At 57.9% G+C, this 14023-nt stretch overlaps 1 protein-coding gene and 1 pseudogene across 1 annotated transcript; one reads left to right on the plus strand and one right to left on the minus strand.

Annotated features, from left to right (window-relative positions):
• Window positions 1-686: 686 nt before the first annotated feature.
• On the minus strand, window positions 687-3250 carry LOC138110218 (serine/threonine-protein kinase pim-1-like). Its single transcript, XM_069014924.1, has 5 exons — window positions 2675-3250; window positions 2503-2553; window positions 1911-2277; window positions 1089-1265; window positions 687-830 (listed from the first exon to the last, which is right to left on the minus strand). The coding sequence occupies exons 1-5, from the start codon at window positions 3248-3250 to the stop codon at window positions 724-726; spliced, it is 1278 nt and encodes a 425-aa protein (XP_068871025.1). The 3' UTR covers window positions 687-723.
• Window positions 3251-12481: 9231 nt separating this feature from the next.
• Window positions 12482-13580, plus strand: LOC138110682 (olfactory receptor 14J1-like; annotated as a pseudogene).
• The last annotated feature ends 443 nt before the right edge of the window (window positions 13581-14023 follow it).

A 14023-nucleotide genomic window follows, 5' to 3' on the forward strand; every position in this document is an offset into this window, starting at 1 on the left:
CTGCTCCTGCCATGGGGGCTTGTTTGTGTCGGGCTGGCTGCCCCAGCCCCAGCCCCAGCCCCAGCCCGGGGAACAGTGGGTGGTGGGGGCTGTTGGCAGGGCCAGGGGCCGGCTCCCATTTCCTAAGCACCCCAGCCCATCCCGCCCGCCCTGCCGAAAAGCAGCTTGGCAGCCGGCTGAAGAATTAGTTGCATCCGCCCCAGCAAAGGGGGGAACCTTTGCTTCCTGGCCAGGCCGTGCAATGCCCAAATCTGGGAGCATCCCCCTGCGTGTGGACTCATCTGTAAATTCGCTGTGGAGCCTGGCTTTGAAGAAGGTGCCAGAATCAAAGCCCATCATCTTCAGCTTGCCGGTGGCCAGGTCGAGGAAGAGCTTGCCGTCCTTGACATCGTCCTCCACGTCTCCAGCAGCAGCAGGAGTACAGCTTCTCCAGGGGCTCCTTCTTCCCTGCGGCTGAGAGCAGGCTGTCAGTGCCCCGCCCAGGGCCCCGGCTGTCAGTGAAGCAGGACAAGCAAAAGCAGCTTGCACGGCGGCCACCAGTGCTGGGAAGAGCAGCTCAGCGCCAGCACAAGGGCTGCGTGTCCCCATCTGACGACCCCTGCGCAGCCATACAGGCAGGGCAAAAAAGCCTGCGTTTCTTGGCTTCTTCTGGCCAAGGCACCTGTGGAGCTGTAACTTACCGGCTCCCTGGATCAAAGTGTGCCTGTGGCTCTCTCCCTTCTTCTATGGACGCTGAATATCCTGCAGCCAAGGATCACACGACAGGTCTTCTAATGAGGGCCTGTCCAAGGAGTGCAGGGACAGACACCCTCTGATCAATTCCTTGCACTCTGCGGGGAGAAACCAGAAAGCGCCGGTCAGTTGCAGAAGGCTCCTGTCCGCTTTGCCCCACTATTGCCATGCCCAGGCCATGCCATGGGGGCTCCGAGCTGTGCCCGAACTTTCCCATCCATTCTTTGTTTTGGAGGAGAGCAGGAGAGCGGGGCATGTGCCACCTCCTCGGCAGCTGCCAGAGCGGGATGCTCATGAGCCCGCTGCTGTCTCCCAGTACTGCTATTCCCCCCCGTGCCGCAGAGATGAGCATCCACCTTGAGAGAGCCGTTCTGGGAGCGACAGCTGGCCCCAGCTGATGTTCCGGCCCTTCGGGAACGGGTGCCGCCCGCAGACCATCTGGTGCAGCACGATGCCCAGGGACCAGACGGTAGCTGCCTCGCCGTAGTACCAGCCAAAATGGGTCCATTCTGGGGGGCTGTACGCTGGTGTTCCTACGGAATAGAGAGGCAGTTCATTCGCGGGATGCTGCCTGCTCCCGGAGCCTCGCCCCAGCATCCCTGGGCACGCGGGGGCCGCACCAGTGGCACGCGCCATGACCCGCTGCCCTCTCGCCAGCGCCTGTGACTTGTGGACAAACTGTGGGTTGTAAAAGAAGCCACCGGTGTCACAAGAGGGCAGCGGAAGCCCTGGCAAGGCCCGAGCATTCCACGCAAAGGGAAAACCCACTCAGTGCCGGGGGGGGGGAAAAACCATGCCTTCACCCTCCCTGCCTGCATTGCCCCAAAAAAACATTCTGAAGCCAAGGCAAACAAGGCGAGCTGAGCAGTCCGAGCCGTTTCTTGCCTGCACACCAAACCGGCGGGTGCACAGCTTCTGGCCCCCGCCCTCTGCTACCCCCACCCACGGCTGTGTTTTTGTCACGCTGGCTGCCCCAGCCCCAGCGCCAGTCCTGGGCAGAGTGGCTGGCGAAGGCTGCCAGCAGGGCTGGAAGATGGCCCCCCGGCCACCCGCACTCAAAAGCAACTGGGCTGAAAACTCGGTCCCATGACTGGCATCAAAAGGGAGAATCCCCGCTGCCACAGCCAGGTTGGGCCGCGAGATGCCGGCACCGGGAGCCTACCCCGGCGAGGACTCACCTGCAAAGCGGGTGTAGGCTGTGTCTTGCAGGTAGGTGCCGCAGCCAAAGTCAATCAATTTGGCCTGGCCGGTGGCCAGGTCAACCAGGATGTTCTCTGGTTTCACGTCCCTGTGAAGGACCCCGCAGCTGGTGCAGTGCCGCACGGCCTCCAGGACCTGGCGGAACAGCTTCCGTGCCACCTCCTCTGACAGGAAGCCCCGCGCTCGAATGAAATGACGCAGGTCCTGAGAGTGCTCCGGCCGCTCCATCACCAGCACCACGTTGTTGGGGAGCGCGAGCCACTCGAGGAGCTGCACCACACCAGGGAAGCCAGTGGACACCTTGTCCAGCAGCACGACCTCGAGTGGTGCGCTGGTGCCGTTGGGCTGCGGGAGGAGCACGATGCCGTCAGTGGGGCTGATGCCGTGCCAGGGCTCGGGAAGCCCTCGCCCAGCCCGGGATGCTCTGCGCCCTCCGCTGCCCCCACGCCCCCTCTCCCCCGAGGCGTCCTGGCGCCTTCCACCCTCCCGGGCCTCGGCTTATCCCCGCCCGTCACGCCCCGGCTTCTCCCGCTGCCCACCACCGCCATCCCCCCACCGCCGCTCACTCACCAGCTCGCCCCAATGACGGATGCGGTTCCGTGGCACCCGTTTGATGGCCACCTGCAAGCCAAGGGGAGCAGCGGGCTGAGCTCGCCGCCCGCCCTGCCGAGCCCCATCCTCCTTCTCCTGCGCCCTCCTCCGCCCCCCTCCTCCTGCGCCCGCCGCCGGCCCCGCCACTCACCGGGGCGCCGTCCGAGAGCCGCGTCGCCGCGAAGACGCTGCCGAAGCCGCCGCGCCCCAGCAGCGAACCCACCACGTAGCGCTCCCTCAGGCCCTGCTGCGCATTCCCTGCCGGCGAGACGCGGCTGTCAGCGCTCGGCCCGGCTCCAGAAACGGCCGCCGGGCGCTCCTCAACCGCCCCGGGCCGGGTATCCCCAGATGCTGCCTCTTTCGAAGGGGACACCGGCGGCTCGGGGGCGGGGGCCGCGCTGCCGAGCGGAAGAGCTCGGACCGGGGAAGACGCGGCGGACGCGGCGGGAGCGGCCGCGCCGTCTGTGTCCTCGGCGGGTCCCGGGAGGAGCCGGGGCCGGGGCCGGGGCCGGGGCCGGGGCCGGGGCCGGGGCCGGAGTCGGGCCAGCCGGAGCCAGAGGCTGACAGTGCTGCCCAAGAGGCAGGCACTGATGCCCGCCCAGCAGCGCCACAGCCAGTACGCCAAGAGCCGGGCGGAGGCGAGACCGCGGCGGGACGCCCGGGGGCGGGGAGGGCGCAGCCCCGCCCGGTGCCGCGGGAGGGCCGGGCGCATGGCCCGGCCTGGCATGGGGAGAGGGAGGCCGCGGAAGGGGCGGAGGGGGTGGAGCAGTGAAGGGAGAGCGGGACAGGGGATGCGGGACACTGGGAGAAGGAGAGGAGGAACAGGAGAAGGAACGCAGAGGGTCTGGAGAACCGCTGCTTTCGTGTTGCTCTTCTGCTGCTGCCGCTGCTGCCGCTGCTGCTGCTGCCGCCGCTGCCGCTGAAGCGCTGGGAGCGTTGGTCCGCGTGTCCGTGTGTCTGTTGCCCGGGTGTCCGTTTTTGCCCCGCGCGCCCCGCGGCCGAGCCCCGCGCGCCCCGCGCCAGCACGGGCCGCTCCGGGGCCGAAGCGGAGTCACGGAGCATCTCTTCCTCCCGCAGCCGCGCCAAACGCACCGTCTTGTTTAGCTTCTTCTTCACCAGATTGTAACTCTTCCTTGCGGCAGTCTTGCAACTTGCCCCTGCTGCTGGCTCGCCCCGCGCCGCGGTCTCTTGCTCACAAGAGCAAGAGCAACCAAAGCGCTGTCCGCACTTTTCGCCTGGAGCAGAGCAAAGTGCTGAATGAGGAGCCTGCCAGCGCCAGGCAGAGGCAGCCCCGTGGGAGGGCAGAGCAGGACGTGAGGAGGGAGACGTGCAGCCCCTGCGGGGTGCAGCGCTGCTCCCCGGCCGCTCGGCGTGGGCAGTGGGAGCGGCGGGGCCGTGCCCGGCGCGGTGCCCTCGTCGCCAGGGCTGTTGCTGTTTTCTTGTCCGGTTGCAGGTGAAAATCGGAGACTGCCGATAGGAGGCTTCAAATAAAAGAATGGAAACACTCTTTTTGCTGAGTTCTGATGCCGGTCCAATAGAGCAGCTAAGCTCTCAGCTGTTTGCCTCCTCCCTGCCAATCCAGCACTTTCAGCCTGGAGCAAAGGCCCTCTCTGCAAAGAAACTGCTGGCTGGTTTCCTTCTCCTGCTGTTCATTGACACAGGTAGAAAAGCAGACTAGTTTGGATGCTGAGTCTGTCCAAACAGACAGTGAGCTTTGCCATGTGAAGCCAAGACACGGAGTCTTGAGCCCTGCGACAGTGTCATGGGAATCACCTTTGTTACTGCTGCTGTCTATTGTCACTGCTGAGGGTGCAGTCCTAGGGGAGCACATGCCCTGTCTCTAGAAGCCAGAGCCGAGCAAGGCACTGGGCTCTAAAATCTTCCCTTGGCAGGCTTCTGGTGTCTCCAGCATTGCTTCCAAAGCCAAACAGGGAGAAGGCAAACTGTGTGTAGCTCTTGGTATTGTAGAGTGTCTCAAACTTGCTAAGTCCTAGGTGTTTGAGGTAAGATCAGTTTGCAATGACTGTGAGGTAGAACTAGTGCAAGACAGAAAAGGGGAGCATAGAAGGGAAGCAATTCATAGTATACGGGAACATCTTGGGTTGTTTCTTTCCCTTTGCGTGTCCCTTCTGGGAAGCTGTTTTGCTTTTGCAAGAATCTTGTCCACAGTGATGTTTGCTCTTTTCAAGACCCTTTCCTGGAGACCTAGCTGGAGCTCCTGTCCCAAGATGTGCCATCACATGCAGCTTCTCTTGGCTTGCCACACTGTGCGTGCAGCACGACTCTTGCAGCAAAGCAGGACCAAGGTTTTGAGAGCTTGACAACTTGTCCTTTCTCCTCCTGGTGGACTAGCGAGTTGTGCTGTGGGTAAGGTTTTCGTCGTTACTGTTCTAGGCTAAGGAAACAGGAGGAGGGGGTAGCAGCGATTGTTAGGCTGGCTGAATGGAGAGGAAGAATGTCCGGAGCCTGCAGCCAGAAGTGGAGAGCTGGGGGCTAATCCTTCCAAGCTCTCAGTGGACATCTTGCAAGTGACCTGGACTGTGAAAATGGTCTGACAGAGGCAGTTGGTTTCTGAGTTCAGCGTAGATGCTTGCACGTCTGGTGCGTTGGTGCGCAAATCAAGAGTACAATCGGTTCACAGGAAGCACCAGAAGAAGCTGGAGCTCTCCGAGCAGACGACTGAAAGAATGTGCAAAGGAGAAATGCGGGAAATGACTTGGTGTACCTTGCCTGGAAGAAGGGTAGTTTTTTTGAATAATTCCTAATCCGTTCCCTTGGCTTTTGACTTTCTTAACAAGGCCATTTGCATCCCCGATTCAGCACGAAGCGAGAGGCCCGGGCTTACAGAAGCGTGCCAAAGATTCCTCCGCAGCGACGCTCAGGTGGAAAGAGGAGCGGGGCGCCTGAGCAGCCTCCGGGGAAGCATCCCGTGAGGTGCAATTTGCGCCGTGCTGGGAGAGGAGGAGGGGGAGAAGGATGGGCCTTGCGTGGCAGCAGCAGCAGCAGCAGCAGCAAGTTTGGGCCGCAGGACATTGGGCCTGCGCCGCTGCCCCACAATGGGCGGGCGCGTTCCCGGGGCTGCGGCCCTGGCAGCGCGTCCGCTGAGCTGCCGACGCTGCGGGAGCTCCCCGGGCTGGGCTCGGGTTCCCGCTGGGACTGGGCAGCAGGCTGTGCTCTCACTGTGGTCAGCAGCAGTGGGACGTACCTCTGGACATCCACGTCTCCTGCTGCTGGGAAGAAGCAATGAAGCGAGTGCAGAAGTTCTGCTTCCTCTTTCTCCCAGTGGATTTTTTCATTTCATTCCACACTCCAGAGGCAATTTCTGTGCTGGCCTCTGTCAGCTGATTCTATTTCAAGAGCACCAGCAACAGGGCTGTGTTTGAGCGCTGTGAATGTGGCCTGTATGGCTTTCATTCTCCTTGACTTTTTGCTTATAGACCTGTGAACATTTCAAGATCTGCTAATCAGGATGCCTGCAACAAAACATCTGAATTCCCCATCAGAAAAGTACTGTGGCTAGCACCGATCAAAAGAGGCAATTGCAGTTTTTCAGATAAAATTCAAGTGGCAACCAGAAGAGGGGGAAGAGCAGCCATGATCTGTCATTCCCAAGGCAAACGCAAGAAAAGCCTCCTGCTGTCCCCTGAGGACGAGTGAAACTGTGCTGGGAACAGTGCTGGAACCCGATCCTTTCTTTCTCGGAAGGTTGCATCAGGGCAGCACAGCTGGGCTCTGAGGAATCAGGTCTGTTTGTGGCTGATTGTGTCTCTACTCCAGAAATTCACCGGGAAAAACCTCTTGGGAAGCCGAGGCACAAGCAGGTGGGAAGGGGCTGGCGCTGCTGCTGCTCTTGGCCGGGAGCCCCGGCTGTGCCGGTACAGGGCCCACTGCGCGGTGGCTCCTGCTGCTGCCAGAGCTGGGCGGGTCTCAGGGACAGGGAATGGACACGGGGGACAGCAAAGGCTGTGGGGGGGCTGAACGATGTTCACACTTGGGCCAGCGCCAGCACCAGCACAGAGCTTCAGCCCCGCAATTATCCCAGAGGGAAATGCTGGGGAAAGGCTCCATTTCAGCCTTCCTTTACTCATCACTGTGAAGTGACCAAAATAAAAGGAGAACAAGCAGAGCCCGATCTCTTCTCCTTCGGGAGGAGTCCCACGCCTTGGGCTGTGAGAGGCCCTGAGGGGCTGTGAAGGGCTGTGAGGCGCCATGAGGGTTTGTTAGGGGCTGTGAAGGGTCATGAGGAGTCGTGAGGGGCCGTGAGGGGCCGTGAGGGGCCATGAGGTGCTGTGAGGGGCCATGAGAGATTGTTAGGGGCTGTGAAGGGTCATGAGGGGCCATGAACTGTGAGGGACTGTGAGGGACTGTGAGCTGCCACGAGGGGCCCTGGGGAGCTGTGAGGGGCATTGAGGGGTCATGAGGGGCTGTGAGGGGCCTTGAGGGGCCATAAGGGTCTCTTAGAGGCTGTTGGAGGCCAGGCACCTCATGGAACCAAGGGTCAGTTAGGAGACTGTGCAAGCAAGGAGATCATGGTTGGCAGTACAGAACTTCATGGAACCACAGGCCCATTGTTACACAGCAGGGCCGCAGAACCAAGGAGATCATTGTGACACTACACAACCTCATGGAATCAAGGCGTCCATGTTACGCTACTGAACCTCATGGAGCCAAGGGTCCATTGTGACACTGCGGACCCAAGGAGACTGTTGCTGACAGTACGAAAGTTCATGGAACCAAAAGTCCATTGTGACATTGTGGGGCCTCATGGAACCGTGGAGACCATTATGACACTTTGTTACTATCTGATTTACACCCAGAAGGGCAAAGAAAATGAAATCTCTGAGTATAAAAAGGAAAGAACTTTGAAGGTTCCAAATATTCCCAAAGATGAGATTAAAACCAAACGAGATTAAATGTTGGTGCCAAAAAAATGGATATCTGTTTATCTAATGGTAAGAGAGGCAAAGAGAAAGGAGAAAAGTAGAGAAAAGTTAGAAAAAGCCAAGGTTACTCTAAAAGCATAGGATAAGTCACCACCACACTGTGCTACCTTTGTTGCTGCTGAGACAGGGTGGGGGAAGTGGAGAAGTTTTTGCCTTTTTTTTTGCTGCTGTTTGAAGGGTCTTATCTGCCTCTTCCCATCTCTGGAGCAGTTTGGCTGGAAAGCGGCAGCCCATCCTCCGAGATGCAGGCTCCATGCTTGCAGCTGAACCTCGGTCCGCCTGGGACGAAGGAGCAGGGGTAGGGGTTGCACAACTCACTCGGGATTTCAGTCCAGGGGTGAAGGACTGGGGGGGTTCTCCCCAGGCGGGCGGCGTCGGCTCCCGGAGGCCTCAGGGTGTCTCGTGGCTGGCGATGGTGGTGGTGTGGGGAAAGGCAAAGGGCAGGGATTCTACCTTTCGCTTTCGCCTCCACATTTTGCGCCAGTTTTGCCTTCCTTTTTATGGGCCTCAAGGCGGGCTATGCACGGCCCGTACGGCACGTAGTTTCCAGGCGTTCAAAAGTGATTAGGATAAGCAGCCATAATGACGAAGCGCTTTTGAAGCCTTTCCGGTGTTGAGCAGTGATAATGACAAAGCATTTTTTGGAGCCTTTCTCCTATTATTAGGCTCTTGCACACTTCAGAACCAAGGGGCCATTGTGACACTGCAGGGCCTTGTATAACCAAGGGGTCATTGTAGCACGGCAGGGCCTCGTGGAATCAAGGGGATCACAGTGACACTGTGGGGCTCCATGAGGCCACGGGGCCATTCTGACTGTGTGGAAGCAAGCATACCATTGTTACGCTACGGGGCATCATGGAACCAAGGAGGCCATTGTGAACCAGCGGGGGAACCCGCTGAGACTATTATGACACTTCAAAGGCCTTGTGACACGGAAGGGCCATTGTGGAACTGCAGGGCCTCGTGGAACCAGTGAGACCATTGTGACATCACAGGGCCTCATGGGAGCCAGGGGCCATTGTGACACAGCCAGGCCTCATAGAACCAAGGGGCCCTTGTGACACTGCGTGGCACCATGGAGCCAAGGAGACCACTGTGACACTACAGGGCGTCACGGAACTAAGAACTATGTAACAGTAAGAGGCCCAATGGAATCAAGGGGCCATTGTGACACCACAGGGCCTCATAGAACCAAGGAAACCATTGTGACACTGCAAGGTCTCATGGAAGCAAAGGGCCAGTGTGACACAGCCAGGCCTTGTGGAACCAAGGGGCCATTGTGATCCTGGGGAGCCCAATAGAACCAAGGAGCCATTGTGACACGGCAGGACCTTATGGAATCATGGAGACCACTGTGACACTCTGTGACCTCATGAAACCAATGGGCCTCTTAGGGGCCACCTCTCATCTGCCTTCAAAACACGGGGGGGCTGTGCTTTTCTTCCCATGGAAAAAACCATCTTTCAAGTCCAGCCATCCATGGCCAAAACTGGGAATTCACCTCTGAAATTCCATCTAGCCAAGGAATAGCTCCCAGACAAAAGCTGCCAGGAATGTCCAGCTTCCCTTGGATTCCTGAGGGCCAGCTCTCATCTGCCTTTGAAACACTGGGGCTCCTCACTTTTCTGCCAATGGGAAAGAACTGTCCTTCTTGGCCAGACGTCCATGGACAAAACTGGGATTTGGCCTCCCAAATTCCCTCTATCCAAGGATCGCTCCAAGACAAAAGCTGCCCAGACAAACAGGTCTGGCTGGCCTTGGCCTCCTTGAGCCACTGCTAATCAGCCTTTGAAACACTGGGGCTCTGCCCTTTCCTTCCTGGGGAGAAGAGCTGTCATTCCGGTCCAGGCACCCACAGCTGAAATGGAACTCCACCTCCAAAACTCCCCATATGTCCAAGGGTTGCTTTCAGACAGAAGCTGCAAGGACAGACAGGTCTGGCTTGCCTTGGCCTCTGGTGGCTGCCTCTCATCTGCCTTCAAAAGACTGGGCTTCTGTGGTTTCCTTCCTGTAGAAAAGAACCGACCTTCTTGTCCAGGTGCCCGTGGCCTCAAGCACATGATCACTACATAGGGACAAAGGGGCTCTGTGCTCAGTGGAGTGGAGTCTGAGGACAGTGGAGGAGAGTCCTGGGAGGGCTTGAAGGGTGGTTTCAGAGATGGTGGATCCTTTTGACATAGTAGAGAAGAGCCGGCAAAAGAAAGAATTAATGCAAAGGGCAGCTGGGGAGGTCCAGACTGGACAGAAGGAGAAAGGAATTTCTCTCCCAGGGCAGTGCTGTGGTGCCACGTGTCCCCCAGAAGAAGTCTGGAGCAGCCCAAGGCTTTGTGTGCCAAGGCAGAGCCAGGCAGGACGCAGAGCCATCAGCAAAGGAAGGGGCCGGTGAGGTGGGGCAGCCGGGGGGATGACGACAGCCTGCAGGGACAGAGACACAGGGCACGGACACTGTAGGACAGCCTGGGCCGGAGAGGGCAGAGGGATGTGCAGAAGCTGAAAGGCCCTGACAGAGGCAACTTCTGCAGCACTTTGGCCAGGGCTGCTGTCCCTGCCCCTGAGGCCAGTTGGGAGATAAGTGACCCTTGCAGCCCTGGGGCCTCATTGCCTCTTTTTTCCTGCTCAGCAGCATGGCAGGGGCCACCCCATGGTCCTGCCCTTGGCATTGCACATGCCCACATCCCAGTGCCCCGGGAAGAGTCCCGAGCAATGAGGGAGGGACAGGATCTGCCTTTGCGGCGGCTGGGGCACTGCCTGCAGCCAGCCCGGGCACAGCACAGAGGCACAGAGGGGTTCCATCAGTTAGGGCTGGGAAGATGCTGAGAAGTGACCGGGGGAGAATCATTCCCAGCCCTTGACACAGGAAGCCTCTGGCTGCAGGACAATGCAGCTGCAGTTCCTGAAATGATCTCCTCAAGCTGGAACATACCACTGACTGTGGATTCAGGAAGTACATTCTCTGAGTATCCCTGGTGTAGAACATGAGGACATGCTCAGGGCTTCAGCTCAGTCCAGTAATATTTCCAAGACAATCCTTTCTATAAGGATGAAATTTCCTGAGACTGTTTTCCCTTTCCTACTCTTGGGGAATGGGAGGGGGGGAAGTGATAAAGGAATTCTTCATTTTTAAGAGTCCCTGAGGCATCGGAAGTGTAACTTGAGTGCTCTGCAGGAGTTTCCTAAAGTGCTTTCAAGCCACTCCTCTGCCCACGCACAGCACCGGCATCACCTTTGCTGGACCCGCCAGGCTTAGTCTGACCTGTCCTTTCTCCCACCTGCAAGCAGAACCTGTCCCCAGCCAGTGCCCTGCAAACAGGCAGGTTTCTGTAGGGCCAAGGAGAGTGCCCAGAGATATGGGGTCTGTGAGTGCTGGCAGGAAGAGATCAGGCACAGGGAAACACCTCCAGGAGGAAGATCTTCAGCAAGCAGAGAGAAGATCGGGCAATGAGAGAAAACAAAAGGCAGAAATGTTGTGGCACGGAGAGCTTAGAGACCTCCACAGGATGCCCTCGAGTGCAGCCCCTCCCTCTGAACAAGCCCCCTCCGAACAAGCCCCCTCCCCTCCTCTCTCCCTCCGCCAAGCCTCTGCCCTCAGGGCCGGGGGTCCAAGGCGTGAAGCCCCTCCTGTGCAGGCAGAGCTGCAGCAGAGCTGTGGGGCAGCTCTGCAGTCCCGGGCCCAGTTCCCTCTGCAGAGCACAGGGCCGGGAGCATCTGCCTGGCACTGGGGGGCTCTGGGAGGGGGCACAGCTGGCTCAGCTGGCTCAGGGTGACGCTGTCCCCAGTGCCCGGCTGTGGGCAATGCAGCCAGGGAAGGAGCTCAATCTCCCTACATCCAATGCCATCATTAGGACAATTGGCTTTCTTCTTGAGGATTCCCCCTAAGCTCTGAGCTTCCCTCCAGGACGCAAACAGGTCGTGTAGCATCTTTGTGTTACCTGAAAGCCCCACAGTGAGACACAAAAGTTTTATGATGGCGAAAGTGCTGTTGGGTTGGTGAAATGAGCCATGTGTGTATTTGGCTACCAATGTGGGGCTGAGACCTCGAGAAGGGGATGGACATTTGATGGGCTGTGGTGGATCCATCTGCTCTCAGCAGTGTTGGGATGGTTTCTAAGGGAAATATGGGAGGGTGATTATCCTCTGTCTGACAAGGGTGAAAGCCCAGAGGATCTTGGAACAGGACAGAGTGACAGACCACCTCCCCTCACTCTCCACTCACCACCTTGCCTCACAGAACTCGCTCTATTCTCCCCGAGGGCAGCAGCAATGCTGAGTGTTTCTGACATCCAAAACCAGTCAGCCGGGGAGATGAAGAGGAGCTATAAAAACCTCTAGAACACTTTAACAGCTTTTGCCGTTCCTGTTCTTGGGCCCTGGGAGTGCCCTTGTGTTAGCTGGGGTTTCAAAGTGTAACACCAGGACAGGTCCCTGTCCCCCTCCCACTTCTGCACAGCAAGGCTGAATTGTAAAAAGCCCCGGAGCAATTGCCCTGAAACTCATGTCGCACGCAGCCAGCAGCAAGCAGGGCTGCGGCTGGAGCTGAAGGAAGATCTGCTAGAAAAACAGAAGGGTGTTGTCGGTGATGGAACACGGACTTCGCCGGCCGCATGCAAAGCCAAATTTGATCGCACGAGTCAACTCTTTATATACTGTTCCAAACCAACAGTTCAGCAGCTACAAACTTCAGCTTCTAAGGTTATATGTTTTACATCTCCAAGGGCTACAGATTAGCATCTCCTCGCCCAATCTCCCGTTAACTATCCTACTCTTTGTCTCGCCTCTTGCTCTTTGTCTCGCCTCCTGCCAGACGCGGCCCCGGCCCGCCCCGTCTCTCGTCTCTCGCAAGGCCCCACGCCCGCCAAAGCCGTTCTCCGTGGCGACACTCTGAATCCCCATAAGGTGTCAGTGTGTGACAGGAGAAGGATTTGTGGGACATGTCTTGGATTTGGCTGAGAGCCGTTTCCCTTAAGCTGTCACTGCCTTTTCTCCGTGAACAGGTCCCCATGTCCACACACAGCCAAATGTCCAACAGCAGCTCCATCAGCCCCTTTCTGCTGCTGGCATTCGCAGACACGCAGCAGCTGCAGCTCCTGCACTTCTGTCTCTTCCTGGGCATCTCCCTGGCTGCCCTCCTGGGCAGCGGCCTCATCATCAGCGCCGTAGCCTGCGGCCACCACCTGCACACGCCCATGTTCTTCTTCCTGCTGACCCTTGCCCTCACCGACCTGGGCTCCATCTGCACCACTGTCCCCAAAGCCATGCACAATTCCATTTTGGGACACCAGAACCACCTCCTACGCAGGAGGTGCTGCACAGCCTCTTTCTCTTTCTCTTTCTCTTTCTCTTTCTCTCTTTCTCTTTCTCTTTCTCTTTCTCTTTCTCTTTCTCTTTCTCTTTCTCTTTCTCTTTCTCTTTCTCTTTCTCTTTCTCTTTCTCTTTCTCTTTCTTCTCTCTTTCTCTCTCTCTCTCTTTTTCATTTCAGCGGAGTTTTCCCTCCTCGCCGCCGTCGAGTGCTACGACCGCTACGTGTCCCCCTGCAAACCCCTGCAAGACGGGACCCTCCTGGGCAGCAGAGCTTGTGCTCACATGGCAGCAGCTGCCTGGGCCAGTGGCTTTCTCAATGCTCTGCTGCACACGGCCACTACCTTTTCCTTGCCCCTGTGCCAGGGCAGTGCCCTGGGCCACTTCTTGGGTGAAATCCCACAGATCCTCAAGCTCTCCTGCTCACACTGCCACCTCAGGGAACTCGGGCTTGTTGTGTTTTGCATCTGTTTAACTTTTGGTTCATTTGTGTTCCTTGTTTTCTCCTGTGTGCAGATCTTCAGGGCTGTGCTGAGGATCCCCTCTGAGCAGGGATGGCACAAAGCCTTTTGCACGTGCCTCCCTCACCTGGCCATGGTCTCCCTGTTCCTCAGCACTGGCTTTGTTGCCTGCTTGAAGCCCCCCTCCATGTCCTCCCCATCCCTGGACCTGGCACTGCCAGTTCTGTACTCGGTGGTGCCTCCAGCCCTGAAGTCCCTCATCTACAGCCTGAGGAACCAGGAGCTCAAGGATGCCCTGAGGAAAATGATGACTGGATGCTTTCCAGAAGCACAAACCTGCCTGTTTTCAGCTCCATAGGCTAAAGTGTAATCATTAGAGGCCCAGCCTGCCTTCTCAGGTTGTTTTGGTGGTGGTGGTTTGGGGGCTTTTTTTCTTCTCCTATGTTAATGTTGTGCCCAAAAGATTTTGTTATGCATCTTATTCCCTGTTTACAGGCTGAATGTGACTGTTGACAGGGACTGTGTCAATAAGGAGTCTGCTCTGTGTGTATTCACATGAAAGAAAGGACCCATCAGCAAGGTCTCAGTTTGAGATCCTTTGGTTGAGTCCATCCCTGAAGCTGGAGGGCAGGGCCAGTTTTGCAGGCGTGGGGGGGAAGAGTCCCAGCAGAGCAGCACAGCCAGGGAGCAGCAGAGCTTGGTCTTTTCAGAGCTCCTCTCTTATTACTTCCACTCTCTCCTTTGGAGCCGCTGTGATGGTGTAAGGCCAACAGCTCTGTCCGGGTGGTGCGAGTCCTGCTG

This window comes from Aphelocoma coerulescens, chromosome 4A (assembly GCF_041296385.1).
Source record: "Aphelocoma coerulescens isolate FSJ_1873_10779 chromosome 4A, UR_Acoe_1.0, whole genome shotgun sequence".
Lineage (NCBI taxonomy): Eukaryota > Metazoa > Chordata > Aves > Passeriformes > Corvidae > Aphelocoma > Aphelocoma coerulescens.